We start from the raw sequence: 20,821 nt of genomic DNA, 5'->3' as shown, positions 1-20,821 counted from the left end.
CTTACTTTAGTTTCCAACACCTCTATGCAGCTCCTGTCCCACTCTACTGAAGGCGCCACTAGAGCAGCCAGTATAGGCGTTGCCATCAGGCATCATGCCTGGCTCCAGGTTTGTCCATTCTCACAGCCCTTCAAGGCATCTTTCACCAATGCCCCATATGATGGTTCCACTCTTTTTGGAAAGACTGTACAAGTCACATTGGTCCAGAGCGAGAAAGACGGGAAGACATTGTCTGCCATCGGGATCCGCTTCTCAACCCCTCAATGATCCTTTTCCCAGAAGCAGTGAGGGACAAAAAAAAGATGTGATTCTGGAAGTTTCAGGGCTTTTGCCATAATGCTCTGGACTCGCCCTTACCCAAAGGCAGAGTGGGATATGGCAGATACTGCCCTCGCAGCAGAGCGGGGTCCGAGGAACCAGGGCTCTCTGGATTCATTATTTGACAAACCCATGCAGAAGCACTGAAGGGTTGCCCTACTGCTCATCTCTGGAGGCAGCTGGGCAACATCTCTCGCTACACCCAACAGCCTGGGAGTCAATTACAGATGATCATTGGGTGTTCCAAATCATATCCAGAGGATACTCGGTCCCCTTCATTCAAAGGCTAGTCCTGCCCAAACACCTCCCAGACATTCTACCCTCACAAAGGGAGGAAGCAGCACAGGAAATTTCCAAGCTGCTCAAAAAATAAGCCATCCAGCCCATTCCCCCAGACCAGTCCAGATTAGGCATCTACTCCAGGTTCTTTTTAGTTCCAAAGAAGACAGGGTCCTTAAGACCCATTCTGGATCTTTCGATCCTAAACCTGTTGCTTCCCAGGACAAAATTCCAGATGGTCACCCTCCAATCTATTCTGCCCTTTCTGTAGAAAACCAACTGGATGTGTTCAGTGGACCTCCAGGATGCATACTACCCCATCAAAATGAGCAGGCACTGTCGGAGGTTCCTCCACTTTCACCTGAGAGCCAATTATTACCAATTCAGAGCGCTACCCTTTGGTCTCACCACCGCCCCCAGGGTGTTTACCAAAGTGATGACAGTGGTAGCTATGGCTGCAGGGGTTCCAGGTCTTCCCCTACCTGGATGATTGGCTCCTCTTGGCATCACCTCTACCAAGCTAGAGATTTCCTTCTTTAAACTGCCCATCAGTTGGGCATAACCATAAATCTCAAACAAGTCCTTATTGGATCCAGTTCAAACTATAGACTTTATTGGAGCTCGGTTGGACACCATTCAGAGCAAGATTTTTCTGACCTTAGACATCATGTCTTGTACATTGACCTAATATCCCCCTGCGGAATCAGTTATTCGGGCACTGGGGTCCATGGCATTCACTATCACCCTTATCCCTACAGCTCATTAGCATATGAGGGTTCTCCAATGGACCTTAGTGGTCCCATGGTCCATCCTACAGCTACCATTGTCCTGTTCAGTTCATGTGTCTTGAGCCTGCAGGGATTTGCTTCTCTGGTGGCTTCAATTCATGGATCTCCTCCTGGGTCATCCTTTTGTCCTTGCATCCACAGTGATCACAAATGCCTCCCTTCTTGGGTGGGGGGGGGGTGCTGCATAGGAAGGACAGTCCAAGGCATGTGGTCTTGCCTGGAGACCAAACTGCGTATCAACATCCTGGAAATGAGGGCAGTGCTGTTGGCATTGCAAGTTCTTCATGCCCATTTTCCCTCAGGGACGACTGCTGTCCAGACAGAGAACATGTCTGTAGTCTGGTACATCAACAAACAGGGGGGAACCAGGTCTTACTCCCCTTTGTTGCGAAGCCATGAGATTGTGGGAGTGGGCGATCACCAGCCATTTTCTGGTGACAACGCACATTCCAGGGAGGTCCAACATTCTGGATGACAGACTCAGATCTATTCTGATGCCTCATGAGTGGTCTCTGAATCCTTCAGTAGCGGAACAGATATTCCTAACGTTGGGTCGGCCTTGCAGTGATTTCTTTGACTCTCCTTCCAATGCGAAGTGCAGCTAGTATTTCACTTTGAACCGACTTCCAAGGGATTCCCCCAGAAGACACTATGGTTCATGCTTGGCCCTCTGGTCTTCTGTATGCTTATGTATGCACTTCCCCTGATCCTGAAGTTCATTCAGAAAGCCCGACGGCTGGGGAGCTTAGTGATCCTCAGTGCCCCCTTCTGGCCTCGCCAAGTATGGTTCCCATCTCTGTGGTCTCATGTACTGTGTCCTCCTTGGACGTTGGATCCAGTGCCAGATCCGATCTCGCATCCCTCAGGGATCCCACACCCAGATCTAGTCAGTCTGAAGCTCACAGCTTGGCTGCTCCAGTTCCAATTGTAGCTAGGACTTCTGAGCTGTCTTCTCCGGTTAAGAAGAGTTTGGTAACGGCTCATAAACTGGCCACTAGGAAAATTTACTCTAGTAAGTGGAAATATTTTTTGATATGGGCATCCCAACATGATTTGGATCCTTTCACTTCTTCAGTTCCTGCTATCCTGGAGTTTTTGGCAGATATTTTTCATCATGGTGCCAAGTTTCTTTCCACGGTTAAGATACAGCTGGCAAGTATCTCCAGTTTTCACATAGGAGACAAGTCGGCTTCCCTAGCTTTTTGAAAGGTACCTTTTTACTTCAGCTCTCAATCAAGGACCCTACACACCCTTGGGATCTTACTTTAGTTCTATAAGGCTTGATTTCTTCCCCCTTTGAACCTGCAGCTACAGTGGATTTGCAATTTCTGTCTTGGAAGACAGCTTTTCTGGTTGCTATTACCTCAGCCAAAAGAGTGTCAGAGATTCAGGGCTTATCTGTTAAGCCTCCTTATATGGTGTTCCATAAAGATAGGGTATCCTTACACATGAACCCTTCCTTTCTCCTGAAAGTGGCTTTGGAATCAACATTAATCAGGTTATCAATATCACGGTTTTCTTCCCCAACTTTCAGAATAAGGGAGAGTATAAATTGCACTTGCTTGATGTTCATAGGCAGTTGCACTTTTACCTGCTTAGAACAAAGTCCTTCTGCAAGTTGGATCAACTTTTTGTTTCCTTTTTTAAGCCATTCTTAGGGAAACCTGTGTCAAAGGTGACTATTGCTTGTTGGATTTCTCAGTGCATAATTGGTGGGGAGGGTGGCTTAATGGCTAAGGTGTTTGCCTTACAAACACAAGGTGCAGGGTTTGAGTCTCACAAGGGATAATTGGCTAGGCTTAAAACAGCTCGCAAGGGCAGTTAGCTTATTACTAAACTATGAGCCTATGAACCTATAGCCAAAGGTTTAATTCCACCAGGTCAAATTAAGGTGCACTCTGCTAGGTCTATGGCTGCTTCAGTGGCCTTTTGGTCTACAGTTTCCTTGGATGATATTTGTTCTACGGCTACTTGGGCATCTTCACATATGTTTGTTTCCCACTATAAGTTAGATCTCCTGTCCAGAGGCAGGGCATCCTTTGGCTTAACCGTGCTTCAAAATATCTTTCCATGAGAACCTGCCAGGGTCTTGTGTTAGCTGGGAACTCTGTCCCGTAGGTTGAAGAGCAAATGAAAACAACAACTTCAGATAAAGATGTTATGTACTCACCATAACATTCCATCTGAGTTGTTGCTTTTCATTTGTCTTCAACCATCCCTTCTTGCTTCCCCCTGCCTTTTGCGAGCTGTGAGATGCACTGGGTGGATGAGACATAGCCCTTACTTTGGCAAACCTTTGTCTTTCCTGTAGTGCTTTCAGGGTGCTCAAGGTATTAGACTCCTGGCTAGGTCAGAGTGTTATGGCTGTCAGCAAACTCAATCTGAGTAGAGGAGGGAGACAGGGGTATTATGAGTAGGGGAGGAGCTTGGAGCTCGGATTTGATGCTAGAAAATGCAGCCGAGTCAGATCGAGTTCCCACAGGTTGAGGACAAATGAAAAGCAACAACTCAGATGGAACGTTAGGGTGAGTACATAGCTTCCTTTTTCAAAATAGTAAGCGCAGCCTGCACAGGCACAATCAAGCAGAAAACAATGCTTCCCAAGTATACTGTAGATGAGAAACGGCTGTAGTGTAGCACAAGTCCTGCAGCAAAATCACAATATTCCCACTGTTGAGAATCAAACTACAAGACTATGGCACCAGGAGAGACCCATGTATCCAGGTGCAACTGCTTTTATAGCAGGAAGGCGATAAAAAGCAGGAAATGTGAATTAAATGTTTACAAAGGCTTTATGGAGCACATATTATGCAGAAAATCCCAATACTCTCACTATTGTGAATCTTACTACAACAGTGTGACAGCAAACTAGGTAGTGTGTGCAAGTACAGTTACTACAGATAACAAAATACACTGTAAATGAAAATGGCTGTAATGTGGTACAGATCCTACAGTAAAATATAATACTCCCACTATTAAAAATAAAACTACAAGACTATGACACCAGACCTGGCTGAAATCACAGGCAAAAACTTTTGTTTAAAAAAAAAAAAAAAGTAAAAAAGAATAAAATTGCACAAAAGTAAGAAATAATTGTATAGGTAGGTAGAAGACTCTAAGTGCAACTCAGATGTGCATTCCAACATTAAATCCATGCTTTTTCTTCCCTTTTGGTGAAAACATGCTGCTTTGCATGCCTTGAGTCCACCACAACTGGCACGTCTCTTCTCCCAGTACTTGAGTCTTGATTCAAAGACCTTGGGTGAGTGCAACTCAGAGCAGCTTGTAGATGAGTTAGGAGAGTAAACCAATTAAAAAGCCAGAAACTAAAGCCAATGGAGCTCTGTGACACAGGTCCTGCAGCAAATCATAGTGCTGTCTCTACTGAAAGTCTATACTATAAATGTGCGTTCCAAGTTAGGCTAGAATTTCAAGCAACTGTAGACATTTCTGTTGGGACAGGGAAATCTTTAATGATCTTTACAGATTGTTCTGCCTTAAAGTGGCATGGTCTGGGCTGACAGTCTGGTGTCATATGCTTTTACAGCCCAGACGTACGCCTGCAATTCTCTCTCTCTCTCTCTCTCTCTGTACCTGCAATGCACCCTCATTTTGCCTTTCCTTCTCTTTTATTTCAGCTACCCCCTTTTCAGTGACTTAGAATGATAGTGCCTTCAAGCAGAGCTTTATTTGAATATCTCTGCAGACATTATCACTATGTATTCTACACTGACTTTTACTGCTTTATTTTGGATATCTCTTGAGACACTGGATGTTTTGCAGTAACTTTGATTTTTGTATTAGTTACACTTTCCTGAACAGATTTCTATGGTCCTGTTGCTGATTCCGGTAGAAGGTGCATGAATACTTGCTTTTTGTTAAAGGTGTAAAATGTATTCCTTACATGCATCCTTCCTACTCACTCACTGCTCAACTATATTTTATGCATTTATGTATTTGATTAACTGGGTAAGTGGTCTGAACCAAACTAATTTAGGCACTATTCAAGCCATACGACAGCAATGCACCAAAATGAAGCAGTCCGTTACAGCTATTGTAAGTGGCATATATTTACAGTAGTGATTATTAGCAAACTTGAGAGCTCAAAAAGAATGTTACATTGAGTTAAAGATCAAGGAAATCTTAAGTGCTAACATTTTGAGAAGTGGGCTTAAATGAAACACGAAGGTTAAACACAACCATAGATATTAGGTTTGCTGTCATTCTGAGCCTAACAACTCAAAGGAACAGTAGTTATTGCATCGTGTCTTGTGACAGAAGTCATTTAATTGTTTAAATGTTTATTGGACAAACATTCAGAACATCAAAACAGCCTCTTTGCCGGTTACCAGTATTTCAGGGGATCAGGAGTTTACCCTTTCTCCAATGTGTTATAATCTCCAAGTTTGATGTATATAATTTTCAGTGTGTAATGGGAGCACAACCCCCCTTCATCTTTTATATTTTAATTGTAGACTTTGCAACTTTTTAATGTTTTGTATTTTGATAAGCAGAATGCTGCAAAACAGTAAATGGCAGTAATATTAGATTTCATAGAAAATCACATACAGAGAGAATTTAGATTGTGTTACAGAAAGCAGAGTGAATTATTTCTTTATTGGTGACATATTAAGGGCCAGATCAGTGGGAAGGAAATATATTTTGTGTTAAGGAAACTTTCATATTTGCATGCTGTTTGTTTTTCATGTTATGTGCTTTAAATCGAGTAGATGTTTTACTATATTTTTAATTTACTGTACAGTATTCAGAGCATTTATGCCTACAGTGTTGATGCATATCTGATTTGTTATGTTTGTCTATCTTTTAGAGCCTTATGATGCTTGTCTGATTGGTTATATTTCTCTTATGTAGCTTCTTATGACGCTGTCATTATTGTCGGAGGACTTAGTGAGGGGCAGGTGCCCTGTTCAGTGATACCAGAGTTGTGCAGAGTGACTAAGCCAGGTAAATTATTTTATGTCCTAAAATAAGCCTGACTCTTCAATTTAGGAACTTAACAAATGCTGCAGATAGATAGCTATTGTTCGCCATTTCAAACAGTGTTTATGCTAGAATAAATTCTGAACAGACTTTCTTCCACAGTAAAAATCTTGAGTGTACATTACATAAGGATGTTCATCGTGCATACAGCTGCAGTCATAACAGATGGGTTCTCCTGCCGTCAGGCGGGTCCTCGGTCGGCCGAATTCCAAAGTCTAGGTCCGGCGTCAGTTGTCGTTGCTTCTTCCCTGACGTCAGTGCGACAGGGGTATAAAAGAACCAGCCGACGCCATTTTCTTCAGTCTTTCTTGCCGCGCGGTGCCCGAAGCAGAAGCAGTTCGCAAGTGCCGGTCAGCCAGCTCCTGAGATTACAAAAATTTTGCAACCAAAGTCTTCTTGAAAGCTAAGTACCCCTTTGGGGAAACTTTTCTTGCCTCAGACCGATGTCAGACAAAGTTAATAATTGTATTTCATGTGGGAAGCAAATACCGCATAAGGATTTTCATTCCCTCTGCATTCCTTGCTTAGGCCCAGACCACGACGCCTCAACCTGTCGTTTTTGTGCTACATTCAACAGACGCACCATTAAGCGTCGGGCGGAGTTCGCCCAACATTATTTTGGCAAAAAATTTAATTACATTATGTCGTCGGATACTCCGACTCCAGTTTTGAGTAAAAGACGCAAAGATAAGGACCGACATACGAGGTCCGCGGCTACTACCGACACCACGCCAAAGCCGACTATAGGTGGTCCGGTTCTCAGTGAGGCGCCTATGCAGCCCCTGACTACTGACAACACTTCATTGGCAGTGTCTACTGCACCCGAGGTCGCAGGCTCCTCAGCCCACACCCCGACTACCGATACCGCAGCCACTCTAGGCAGTGAAACTCAGAGTTTAGATAGGTCTGCCACCTCTCAAGATGTCTTCAGGCTTTCCTCTTCTTTTTCCATCAAGGCTTTTTCTAAGTCTAAAGCAGCCATGCATTCTAAGAGACAAGCTCCACAGGGCCCTTCTCCAGGCCCCATGCCTATAAAGCAGATGCTCAAAATGGCTGAGGATTTGATTACTCTTATCAGGGGTTCTCAACCTCCCCCGGACAAAAGGCCCAGAGTGGAGGAAGAATCCCCCTCCTCGGACCAGGCCTCCATTATTTCAGAACACTCTGATGACCAGGAACATTCATACTCCCCTTTTGAAGATTCTGATGCAGAGGAGTCCATTCCCTCTGTCTCCCCCCCTGAGGATTACTCTTTTGGGGAAACCTTGCATACCTTGAGGGAGCACTTCCACTGGGAAGACCAAGAGTACTCAGACTCAAAAAAAAAGGCTTAGGGATTTTCTCTTACTCCCTCAGCACAGGCCTCTGGCTATACCTCCTGTCTTAGACATTCTAGATGATGTATATCCGGAGGCCTGCCTTAACCCAGACTCTTTACCTCCAGCCCCAGTCAAACCTGACAGGTACTACCGGGTTCCTGACTCACACCAATTCTTATACAAAAGCCATGCGGCTGACCCAGAAACTATCTCACAGGGCCCCAAGGGAATTAAGGCCTCCACTGCTAAAAATCCATTACCTTCAGAGTGAGATTCCAGAGCTTTAGAAAGGTGGGGAAAAAAGATATACACCTCGGCCACCTTAACCATGAGGGCATTAAACTTCCAGTTCCATATGTTAAAGTACCAACAGTTTCTGTTATCACAGTTGAGAAGCAAAATGTCACAATCTGAACAACCAGACTTCAAGGAGTTGCAGAATTTGATGCATAGTGCAGAACAAGTGGGTAAACATACCTTGCAATGTGGTTTTGATGCTCTAGAGGCCTCATGTAGAGCTGCAGTTACTGGATCAGTCATACGTAGACATGCCTGGCTCAAGGAGCAAACCTTACCAGATCATGTCAAAGCTAAATTACTAGATGCCCCTCTACAAAAAGATGTATGATTTGGTGTTAAAGCTGAGGAGGTATTAAAGAAAATGGAGGAAAAGGCTAAATCAATGCAAACAGTGAAAGATTTCCTACAGGTACAACCTCCACATTTCAGTAGAAATTGGCCTTCCAAAAATTGGTCCTTTCCAGCCACGGACAGACCCCAAAGAGGTAGATACAGGCGCCCAAGGGGCAGAGGGCAATCTCAAGGATCGTTTAGAGGCAGACAATGGCAAGCTCCTACACAAAGAGGTGGTGAGGATAGTTCACAGCCATTCAGAAAGCAAGCCCAATGACTTTCCCCTTTGCATGCCAAGCAAGGCTCAAATGGCAGCACCTTTAGGCGGATAACTGGCATTATTTTCAAAAAATTGGCATATTGTCACAAAAGACAAATGGATCCTGGACATTATAAACAGAGGCTACAGATTCCATTTGCACACCCTTCCAAAAATGAGAGGCATGCCAAACCTGCCACACAATCAAAGGGCAGAGGCACAAAGACAAATTTCAGATCTCATTGACATGAATGCTATTCAAGAGGTACCTACACAAGAACAAGGTCAAGGTTTTTATTCCAGACTATTCCTGGTACCAAGGAAGGGAAAAGATTGGAGACCTATTTTGGACCTATCCATCCTAAACACATTTTTACTTGTGCCAAAATTCAAGATGCTCACATTACAGCAGCTTCTTCCCATGCTGGGCAAGGAGTCTTGGCTGGTAAAATTGCACCTCAAGGAGGCATACCTGCATGTCCCAATCAGACAAGATTGCAGAATATACCTCAGATTTCTTGCAGGTTCAACCCATTATCAATTCTCTGCATTGCCCTTTGGCTTATCTACTGCGCCCAGAGTATTCACGAAATGCCTGGCATCAGTAATTGCCTACTGCAGACTTCAAGGGATACAAATATACCCATATTTGGACGACTGCCTGATCCAAGCGGACAGCAAGCACATACTTCTGAAACATCTGGCTTTTGTAATAATGTTGTTGAATTCTCTGGGATACACAGTCAACAAAAAGAAATCAAGGCTAATACCCTCTCAAACAATAATCTTCCTGGGTGCCAACTTGGACACAAACACCCAGATGGCCTACCTCACGCCAGAGAAACAGGGGCAACTAACTCAATACTTCAGATAACTAGGAAATTTCACCAGGCTAACTGCAAGGAAAATCCTGCAGGCTCTGGGATTCATGGCATCTTGCATCCTACTAATCCCATGTGCAAAGCTGCATATGAGGAAACTTCAATGGTATTTAAACCTATGGTCTCAACACAGCCACAGTTTGGAAACAATAATACCACTGATTCCATGTCTTCAAAAGGAATTTCTGTGGTGGGCTCAAGCATGCCAAAGAAACACAGGTCTCCCATTCTGCAAGCCTCAAGCAAATCAAGTCATCACAACAGACGCCTCGGACTACGCCTGGGGGGCGCACATGACAGATTGGTGCATTCAGGGCAAATGGTCCCAAAAAGAAAAGCACCTACACATCAGTCAAAAGGAAATGCTAGCAGTAATAAATGCTATTATAGCTTTCAAAGACCTTCTGCAGCCAGGTCAGCTATTGATAAGGACAGACAACACCACAGTAATGTGGTACATAAACAAACAGGGAGGAACCCATTCATACCCCCTATGCAGGCTAGCCATGTCACTTTGGAACATGGCTCTGGAATTACAAATCTAACTTCAAGCACAGTACTTGCCAGGCAAGGAAAACACACTGGCAGACAACCTAAGCAGAAATATGACAGATCCATACGAATGGAAGTTGCATCCTCAAGTTTTTACAGAGATAATTCAAGCATGGGAAAGGCCAGACATAGATCTCTTTGCCTCCCACAAAAATCACCAATTGACAAAATTCTGCTCAAGGACATTTCATCCACAGGCCTGGAGAGTGGACAACAATGACAGTTTTTGCCTTTCCACCTCTTCCTCTGCTGCCCAAAGTTCTATTAAAGACCAGAGCAGACAGACCAAAGATGATTCTCATTGCTCCAGATTGGCCAAGACAGCACTGGTACCCACTCCTGAGGAGCCTGACGCATTCCCCACCATGGATCCTACCTCTAATGCCTCTTCTTCTGACTAAGCACAGCTTCAAAACTCTTCACAGTCAGCTGAAAACACTCAATCTGGCCACATGGAAGATTCCTTAACTTCACAACAGACCCTACTCTCCAAGGAGGTGCAGGATGTCATTTTGGAGGCCAGAAGGCCTTCTACTAGAAAAGCTTACTCCGCAAAATGGAAACGGTTTTGTGTCTGGAATGAGAAAAAGGACCAGAATTTACCTCAAATATTACAGTATCTAGCTGAGCTGCTAAGCAGTGGACTTTCATTCTCCTCCATCAAAATCCATGCCTCAGCCATTTCTGCAGAATACAACACGGATCCTCCTTTATTCTCTCACCCCCTCTTAAGACAGTTCCTCAGAGAGGCTAAGAATATAAAACCCCCAAGGAAGCAACCAATACCTGCTTGGGACCTCAATTTCATTCTAGAAAAGCTGACCTTGCCTCCTTTTGAGCCAGCTGCCTCAACAGATTTGCAATATTTGTCCTGGAAAACAGCCTTCCTTCTGGCTATCACCTCAGCTCACAGGGTATCGGAACTACAAGCCCTCATGGCTGTGCAGCCTTTCATCATTTTCCATCAGGACAGAGTTTCCTTACGAACCAATCCATCCTTTATGCCAAAGGTGGTATCCAGGGTAGCTTTGAATCAGGCTATCCACTTACCTACCTTTTACCCTAATCCTCAAAACAAAGGGGAGAGACTACTACATTCCTTGGACATCCACAGACAGCTGCGTTATTATTTGGACAGAACAAAGCCTTTCAGAAAATCAGAACAACTCTTTGTGTCCTATGCTACAGGAGCTCAAGGGAAGCCAATTTCCAAACAGACAATCTCAAAATGGATAGCCCACTGCATACGCTTTTGTTACTCTTTTCATGGTAAAACTGTACCTGCAGGCATCAGATCTCACTCCACAAGGGCCACAGCTACCTCTGCAGCTTTCCTCAGAGGGGTTCCTACCAAAGATATTTTGAAAGCAGCCACCTACCATTATACTCCAAAACTAGAGCAGGCTTTGCCACTGCAGTCTTGCAGGGCATCCAGGCTCCTCCTAGTTCCACCTAGTGCCTACCACCCCTTTTTTAGCTTTGGGATTCTACCCATCTGTTATGACTGCAGCTGTATGCATGATGAACATAGTACAGTTTTGTACCTACCATAAATGTAGATGTTCGAGTGCTAAAACAGCTGCAGTCCAGGTTTCCCTCCCTCCTTCCCCTCTTGGGACAGGCCTATTGGCCAACACCTCCTCATACAACCTGAGTGGGGTATTCATTTATGGTGTATTTGCTTGCAACTACTGTTTTTTGATTATATTGCATTGCATTATTACATAAATTTATGTATTGCCTTCCTTCTGGGGGCACCTGACATCTGGGGCAAGAAAAACTGAAGAAAATGGCGTCGGCTGTTTTTTTTATACCCCTGTCGCACTGACGTCAGGGAAGAAGTGACGACAACCGACGCCGGACCTAGACTTTGGAATTCGGCTGACCGAGGACCCGCCTGACGGCAGGAGAACCCATATGTTATGACTGCAGCTGTATTAGCACTCGAACATCTACATTTATGGTAGGTACAAAACTGTACTTTTTAGCTTGTCAAGTTCAGTTTCCTGATTTCTGCTCACCCTTGGAAATCAGTGCTGATCCATTTTATTTTTTCTCTTTAGTTGTATTATAATTAAAGGGGATTAGAGAAAGCCGCGGTGATACAGTGGTAGCATTGTTGCCTCACAGCAAGAGGTTCTCCTATTCGATTCTCGGCTGGAGTGCCTTCTTTGTGGAGTCTGCATGTCCTCCCCATGGTCAAGTAGCCACTAAAAGACCTGCGTGAATGGGTGTGCCTTCGCTGAAGGTTGGGTGTCGGGCTGGCAACTCGGCACCATAAAAATCAACTGCCAATCATTAGTTGACCGAAGTTCCGCTGTGGTGACCCCTAACCAGGAAAGGCCGAAAAGACAAACAAAACAAGAGTCAAAGACCTTCTTGTGGGTGGTACAGGTGGAACCCCCCCCCCCCCAAAAAAATGTTTTTAGTGTGTGATTAATTGAGCTGAAGCTTTGGCTAACATGTTTCATTCATCTGAAGCTTCAAGGAAACCTAAATGAAATGTAGCAGATCTGTCCGATAGACTTTTTTGCTTGTCTCCCCGGAGAAATAGGGTAGTGCATAGCTTACAGCAGTTAACAACTGAACATGCATATCTGGGAACTATCAGGATTTAATCCTAGACCTGAGGCAAGGTTTTTAGGCAGATATCAGGACCTTGGGCCTTACAGCCAAAATGTAACTGTCAAAGAACCCAAATTGTATTTCAATACACTTTCAGAACTTTCGGCAGTTACTATCAATTTTTCTGTTTTTGCAGTTGCTTCCAATTGTTAAGAATTTCCATGCTGATGGTTTTTGTGTTTGTAAATCAAAACAGAAATCTCTCTTTAATTCACCTAGGTGACATTTTTGTTTCATTGATGTCTTTTACTTTGTATCACTCTCCGAAGCCCTACCTTTAATAAAGGTGTTCATATATGCCCTGTCTTCAACTGCTTCAGTTATGGTCAACTCATTCAGAAAGTCCTCAGTTGTGTGAATAACTAATACATTAACCTACAGAAAATATCCAAATAAAACTATTTTTTTTATTTCTACATGTTTGGTATGTTCTTTTAGTACTATCTGCTTTGTATGTAGACATATTTATTATCAATTAATCCACACAGCTTGCTTGGTCAAAAAAAATACTTTCAGTGGAAAACATCTTTCTTATTGAAAATTAGTTGGGAAATGGGAGTTTTTTTTTTTTTTTTGTAGTAATGTGAATATCCCCATGCAAAGAGACTGATGTGAAAGCAAAGTACTTGATGCATGTTTGTTTTTCAAGAATAGTAATTCTGACACGTTGATGGAGATGTATGTGGCTTCCAGGAATTCATCATCACACAGTCATTAGACAGGGTGCTGTGCTGATACCCAAGAACAAAATTCTTGTAAACCATTGCATTACCTTTCGTACCACAGTCTTTTGTAGTTTATACCGAGCAGCTAGGTTGAGTGTATCTCAAAGGTCTTTCACTGCCAAGTTACTTAAAGAGATAAGATGTGGATGTAGTTGTTACATGATTAAGGTAACACAGTCAACATAAGTAACAGAACATTTAGTACTGAACCTCAGGCTAGACATACTGTACTTAACTGGAGAATCATTCTGTTAATAATTTCTGCTAGTAAGACAAAGACCATTACCACCATCGCCAAATGGTTCATTATCAAACAGTGTCCAACATTACCTACAGCTGTACTAGAATAGTGAATACAAACTGTGGAAGTGGGATTATGCTCCACTGGGTGAGAGTGAATGGTGAGTCACCTAATGACCACATCACCTGCCACACAGAGGCTTGTGTATGTAATCATGATACATTAGAGGAAATGGTGGCTTATATGGTACCCAGTGCTCCAATGTTGACATAGCAGGAGGTATGGAGGTATGTCTGTCTGTCTGTAGGCCATGTCCTTTCAGTCCATGAGATGCTGTTTGGAAATGTTCCCCTACTAGACAAAATGCTCCAAGGCACATGTGTGAGCATAAACTCATCATCATTTAGTGGCTACAACAGGAATTCCATGCAGTGGCAATCAGTGTCACCACAAATGGAGCAACCTAGAAAGAAGAAAGTGAAAGATGTTGCTGGTACTGAGGGGGCATGAGTGGAGTTAGCCCACGGCACCACCACCTCAGTATATTACACATCCAAGCTACTATTAGTACCACAGTTGTGCACTCCCTTTTACATACATAGGTTCATAAGTGAATGCTAGGCTAGTGTAACTGCCCTGAAGAGCCATTTTAAGCCTATTTAATAACCTAAGGCTAGAATTAAACCCATACATTGTGTCTGTGAGGCGAAGACTTTAACCATTGGGTAACCCCCATTAAATATTAGGTAGTCAGTGTGCAGACTATTCCACATCTAGCCAAAAACCAGACAGTGACCAAAAGTAAGAATCAAACCATGTACCTTGTGTTTGCAAGGTAAACACCTTAACCCTTATGCCAATCCCAACCCCAAATTAAGTATTGTGTGTCCTGTGTCCCATTGATACAGCATTGCTGCACAAATGAGGTAGCTTACTCAGAGCCAAAGGAGTGCCTGTCACATATGCGTGGGACATAGTATATGTATGTAGTGTATGTATAGATAATTTATATATTTGTATATAACAGTATTATACAGTTGTGCTAGCATTGCATAACTATTGCATATCTGCCAGCAGCCATGTTCTTGGTGCCATTTAAGTGCTGCATTGCATGACAGCCATTTTCAATGTTCTGGTGGTTGTCCTGTATTGCTGTGGCACTTTGCCAGTGCCATGTTATACAAGTACCTTTGTATCCTTGTGATGAGTCTTGGCTACCTACCTGCTTCACCTTCTCTGCCATATTATGAAACACGTGTAGAATATGCATTTACATTGTGGATTCTGCATTCATCTTTAATATTTGGTCAGGTAGTTTGTCAGTATGCCTAGCCTAACTTGTCCTGGGACTGTGGTATGCATTATGTTGTCTTCTGTTTTATGATTTACAGATTGGGTTGTGCCTCTGAGGTAGGCCTAGCAGCTGCAAGATACCTTCCGTTTAAGGACATGTCAGGCTGTATGACATTTTCTCCAGCATTTGGGCTGGATAAAGGACCTATTGTTGGGCTTATGTGCACGCCACTAGATAGCTGAGGGGACACTATGGTGTTATACTTGTAACCTACCTGATGCCGTGGGTGTGTACTAGCAGTGGATGGGCACAGTTTTTTTTATGATCACAAACGATACCACAGAACCATGTCTAAAATTGTTCCAAACCCATCTTTGATCTTCAACTTGCGGCCTCCTGTCATGATGGCCAGTGCTGGTAGATGGTCTAAAACACACTGGTGCACACCCTACCATATAAGGTAGCACCTGCATCTGGTCACATGACTCCTGCCAATGTAACCCAGATGGAAGTTCTCCTCCACTGATTCATATGACATTTAGTGTTTGCACAGGATGCCTCACATTCCAGCACTGTAGCCACATGTCACAGGAGGAGGACATAGAAGGACACCTGCAGTCAAAGGATGTCAGTCATGCCAGGAATACTCATCTATGTGAATATAGTGTAAATGGTTTACATAATGCCTATACATAGTCGACAACATTCTACAAATTCTATACTTTCTTGTATTCCATTTTTTACATAAACATTTTTCCAGTACTTGCTGAAATCTTTTGCGTTCCATGTCCAAATCAATACAATTGTATCATAGGAAGATTTCCACTGTGCTATTTGAGTATGTGTTCTGCTGAATGCCTGGTGCAGTGTTAGAGGACTGTATATGTTAGGCCACGTGACCCACCTTGTTGTCCTTCTCCTCTAGCCTTCTATGCAAAGACTGTGCACTGCTCTTGTGCACCATAATGCATCAGCAGTGTATGATTCTGGCACTGTAATCCTGCTGTGGTACACCATCACTGCTGTCCTGGTGCTTCATTCGTGGACCTGACTGTATGCAGTATATACACTACTGCATGTTAGACAGTGAATATGGCATTATTTTCTATGTTTATCTTTCCCTCTTAAATGAAAGGAATTTTCAAAAGCTGACTGCAGTAAGTCAGGGTCTTTGAGAATGTAACTGAATGCATTATTCACAACTTGCGCTGATGTGAGCAATAATTGTTAAAAAAAGAAAGCAGCTTTATGCTGACAACATTGCTGTGAACATCTTGTGATGAACAAAAAAACACATGACGACGCAAGTTTCATGTGGCTAATATCTATATTATGGTACTGCTTTATGGAAATCATCTGATAAGAACAACATTTTGATATATGTTAGACTGCTGGAAGGATTACCTCATTTCATATATTTTTAGGTCAGTACCGGCCTAGGAAGAGTAGGTTGTACCTTAGATTGCAGTATAAATTTCTTCACTTTCCTCCATGTAATTTGAGTGCATCAGCACATCCCTCATGCCTCCATAGCTGTTTGGATTTCTCATTTCTTTATACAGTTGTGTTATAAATTAACTCCTGTATCAGCCTTGTCAACCAGTATCAACAACTCACGAGTTCTTACAGTTGAGGACTTGTCCTGCTTGGGGGGAGGGGCAAGTGGCACAGTGGTTAGAGTGTATGCCTTTCAACTGCAAAGTACAAGGTTTGATTCTCACCACTGGAAAGAGCTTTACAGATTGGGAGGTGTAATAGATAAAAACTGTACATGCCTAAGTCCACATGTAGGGTTTGGTGTGGCAGCGTGTCAAAGATTATGAAAAATCCACACAGCAACAGCAACAGCAAATAAACCTAACTAAAATGAAGAAAAAAGGAAATCTCAGACAAAATAAATGAAGTTATGGATATATGAGAAAAAATATGGCTACAAAAAAGCACAATTTTGAAGGGGGAATGGGCTTATAATGCTGCTTTAAATTAAGTAAACAACTGCTATATTTTATAAAATATTAACTGCATTATAAAACCCCATAAAAATAAGAATTCCACTACTAAACCTCAAATAATTATACCTGAGAACCTAGAAATTCAAATATAAATTCCTAAAACTCAAAATGGAAAAAATAATCAGCAAGTGTTTTTTACAAGTGGGGGCAAGCCTGTTTACCACTCAGTATGGATACAACCACCCAAAATTATATTTACCAACGTCATGGATGCAGAAATACGAAAAAGCAAGAAATGTACAAAAGCAAATGAATCACTGCAGTGGCACATTTAGAAACCATGCAAGCAATTTCCTGTGGAAAGCAGTAATCTGCTGAGACATGGACACCTGTTGTTTATGGAATAGAAATGCGGTGTCCTGTAGAACAGCCAGAAAAAGGATCATGGGAGGTTACTAGGCTAACAGCCCTAGATGATTTTTAAGGCTAGCTATTCATGCCATAGTTTTTCCAATTATCAATGCCCACAGACTAGAATGGCTTTGGTAAATGCCTATGCCTTAGTGTTTCTACAAAATGACCCTGTCTGTGAAGGTCACAGGTGACAAGTCAAGGGTGAGCTTGTGATTTCCCATCCATTGATTCAAATTGTATTTGAACAGGCTGAGGGAAAAGTTCTTTTTCATATGACTCAGGAGACTGCTCCAGAGAAGTTGTCATCTGTAAGGCACATACCTGTCCCTTCAACATGTTTTGCTTGTCACGGATGAGGTTTAGATCCTTAGATCATGTAAGTCTACTACTGTTTATTTTACAAATGTGTAACAAATCTGTCAGGGTTGGCTCAGAGAATGTTGTTTAGATTAGGTATAGATTGTCCCTCAGTAGTCTGTAAGAGACAAAGTACAGGGACAGGGCTTTGAAGTGGTCCACATAGGACACATCATTTACACCCTGTATTCTTTTACTGAGGAACCTCTGTAGCTGCTCCATCTGTTGAAAATGCTGGGTCAGGTAAACATTGAAGGGTTCATTGTACTCTATTTTGGTCTAATGAGGGCTGAGTATAGTGGGACTGCCATCTCCTTAGAAAGGCATAGGGATTTATGCCTGAATTTGTGAGCTTACCTATAATATCCAAGGGGAGGTATTGTGTCAAATGCCTTTGCCAGGTCAAAGTATGCAGTATGTACCATTTTGTCCTCATCTATGATTCTGGTGTCCTTCTTGAAGAAGTCCATTAAGTTTAGCAGGCTTAGCCTACTCCTGACAAAACCAAACTGGGGTTGGTTCAATGTTGGGAGAATTTATATGTATTTATCAGGTCTGTGATCAATCTTTTCTTGGCCTTGCTTATAAGGCTAGTCAAACGTACAGTCTGTAGTTCCATGAGACTGTTGATGGACTGCCTTTGTGTAGAGGGAAGAAGCCTGTTTTAGTTGAATAGAAATTCTAGTGGGCCTGTCATGTTTTAAACCATTTAGGAGGAATCCTGAGATATTATTAGGACCCATTGATGCAGGGTTTCTAGCTCTGGAGAGTGCAGTGAGGACATGTTCTTTAGTCAAAAAAACTATAAAACCCAACAAACTATGTCAAAAACAAAAAAAAATTGTGCCAATTAACAACAGGCCAAGTAAAACAAATGTATTTTGTTTTACTCGGCCTGTTGTTCATTGGCACCATTTTTTTGTTTTTGACATGTCCTTTAGTGATAGCTGGGGGAGAAATGGTAGAGGGTATTTCCTGGGGGAAAACTGGGGTGATAAGAGAGTGAAACTAGAGATATTATTTTGGCTAGCAAATTTTCTATATCACCTAGTTCAGTATAGGAAGTTCCACTTACTGTTAGTTCAGCACTCTGTTGGGTGTTCCTTTTAAGGCTATGTACATAACTGAAAAATACCTTATGGTTATCCTTAGACTGGGTGGTTATTTTTGCCTGGAAGTTGGTGTTGGTGGACTTGATTAGTTGCTTGTTGAGACTGATGAGGGAGTGTTTTGTCTTTTGGGTGTAGCCCTTCCTATTTTTGGACAGAATTTTCTTTCTTTTGTTGTACAACCTTTTTATACTGGGGTCCACCAAGGGGTCTTGTTTATACTACTTGTCCTAAATTTAATTTGGTTTTGTACTACTGTTTCTGTTAAGCTATACTTCTACAGGGTTTCCATAAACACTTCCACATAGGCCACCATGTTCTCTAAGTTAGGGGGACTTGGAATTAAGCAATGCCATCACTTAATAGGATGTAGTTAGCCTTGGTTAAAGTTCTTAAAGGTTCTGGGGGTTGCTGGGAGTTCAGCCTTTATATTTATTTCAAGGGTGACCATTTTGTGATCTCATCTAACCAGTGATAACATTACACTATGGGAGGGGTGGGGTGCAACATTCCCTCATATTTTGTGAGTACCAGTTCAAGATATTTGCACCACCTAATAGTTCTGAAGATTAGGTGTTCCAGGGTGTTTGTATTGCCAATATCCAGGAATCTTTGAGCCTGCATGTTAGTGGTTGTATGTGTATCCCAGTTTATGGTGGAATACTTGAAATCGGCCATGAATATGGCATTGGGCTGAATTGTGAGTGACTCCAGTACATTTAAGTATATAGTATGGTAATCCTGGGACATAGACTGGGACCTATAGCTAACAAGAATATGGTATGAGACTTTACCTAAAGTTAGTTGGGCATGGAGTAGCTCAATCATGTCATATTGTTTGAGTAATCTTGAGGTTTGCCTACTTTTTATGCATATTGATACAGCTCCACCACTTGTTTTTTCTTGTTTAGTAGCTGGTGTAAATGTGTGGAAAGCATTATAGTCTTGTACTGCTGGGGTGCTTTCTGTGGCTTTACACCACATTCCAGTAACTGCACATATGTTAACACTGTCCAGAGTATGAAGCCTCTTGTTGACTCTTAACATTAAGCAGTAACTCGTTTAGTTCATCTTGCATAGAATTTACTGTCTTGGAAGGTTTATCAGTTTGGCAATGCCTAAAAAAGGCACCGTAGAGGTGGATAATATTTTGGCCAGTATCCAAAAGCCTAGTGGGAACAGGTGCAGACCATCCCTGGCAAAGCAGAGTGGCCTTTTGATCATCTCCTCAAAGCTGACAAATATTGGAGCCCCCTTAGGATGGCAGCAGTAAATAAGCCAGTTGTTGAAATCAGTCATCATCTGTTTTTATTATGGTATCATCCTTGTAGAAGGCAGAATGCTGATCAGTGCTAGACTCATGCCTGCCTGGTACTTATAATTTAAAAACTGTATTGTGTCTGTCTTCATATAGTTCAGGGAGGTATGTCTCTGGTCATTAACACCCACATGGACTGTGACAGAGTCATACTTGTACTTGTTCAGAGTCCTAACTGCATGTGTGATCTGGCGGATCCTTACCCCTGATCGGCAACTGTCTTGTGACTGCCTCCTTGCTCAGCCTGGTGATGGGGCATCAGTGTGTCTCTCAACAGTCTCTCCAATGACCAATATACTGGGTTGTGTGGCAGTTTGCCTTAAGGGCAAAGAGGATGAGACATTGAGAGATGTAATTGTATGTGTCCTGGGGAATGTTGTCTTTGTAGAGTCTTTGAGAGGTTGCTGAAAGCAGCTTATGGGAGGCCTTTGAGGTATGGGTAGATTGTATTTAAAAGCCTGTGAGTTTGTGGCTGATCCATAGTAGGTGTAGTGTTTGTTACTGGCAGTCTGTTTGGAGATATCTTTGTCTATATGTAAAAACTTTGCCTCCAAAGGCATAGTGTAATTACATCTCTTCCTTACTGTGACAATCTGCATAAGAATAAGGTGGTTGTCAGCAGACATGGACAATTAGTACATTGTCTTAAGACACTCATTTCCCCAAGGCTGCACATGAATGACTTTTGTGATCTTTAAGGGGTAGTGTAATCATGGTTTGGAGATGTTGAGCTGGGGAGAGGTCTAGGATTGATCT

The 20,821-nt window shown here is 42.6% G+C and overlaps 1 protein-coding gene across 1 annotated transcript in view; it reads left to right on the top strand.

Annotated features, from left to right (window-relative positions):
- Positions 1 to 20,821, top strand: part of LOC122787451 (methyltransferase-like protein 27) — a 106,927-nt gene that overhangs the window by 81,111 nt on the left and 4,995 nt on the right. The window contains exon 4 of the mRNA XM_044054167.1: positions 6,258 to 6,350. Within this exon, the coding sequence (XP_043910102.1) occupies positions 6,258 to 6,350 (93 nt within the window). The remainder of the gene's footprint in view (positions 1 to 6,257; positions 6,351 to 20,821) is intronic.

This window comes from Protopterus annectens, chromosome 13.part0 (genome assembly GCF_019279795.1).
Source record: "Protopterus annectens isolate FY-2018-M chromosome 13.part0, PAN1.0, whole genome shotgun sequence".
Classification (NCBI taxonomy): Eukaryota; Metazoa; Chordata; order Ceratodontiformes; family Protopteridae; genus Protopterus; species Protopterus annectens.
The sequence above is the reverse complement of the archived record's forward strand: the minus strand, read 5'-3'. Positions and strand labels throughout refer to the sequence as shown.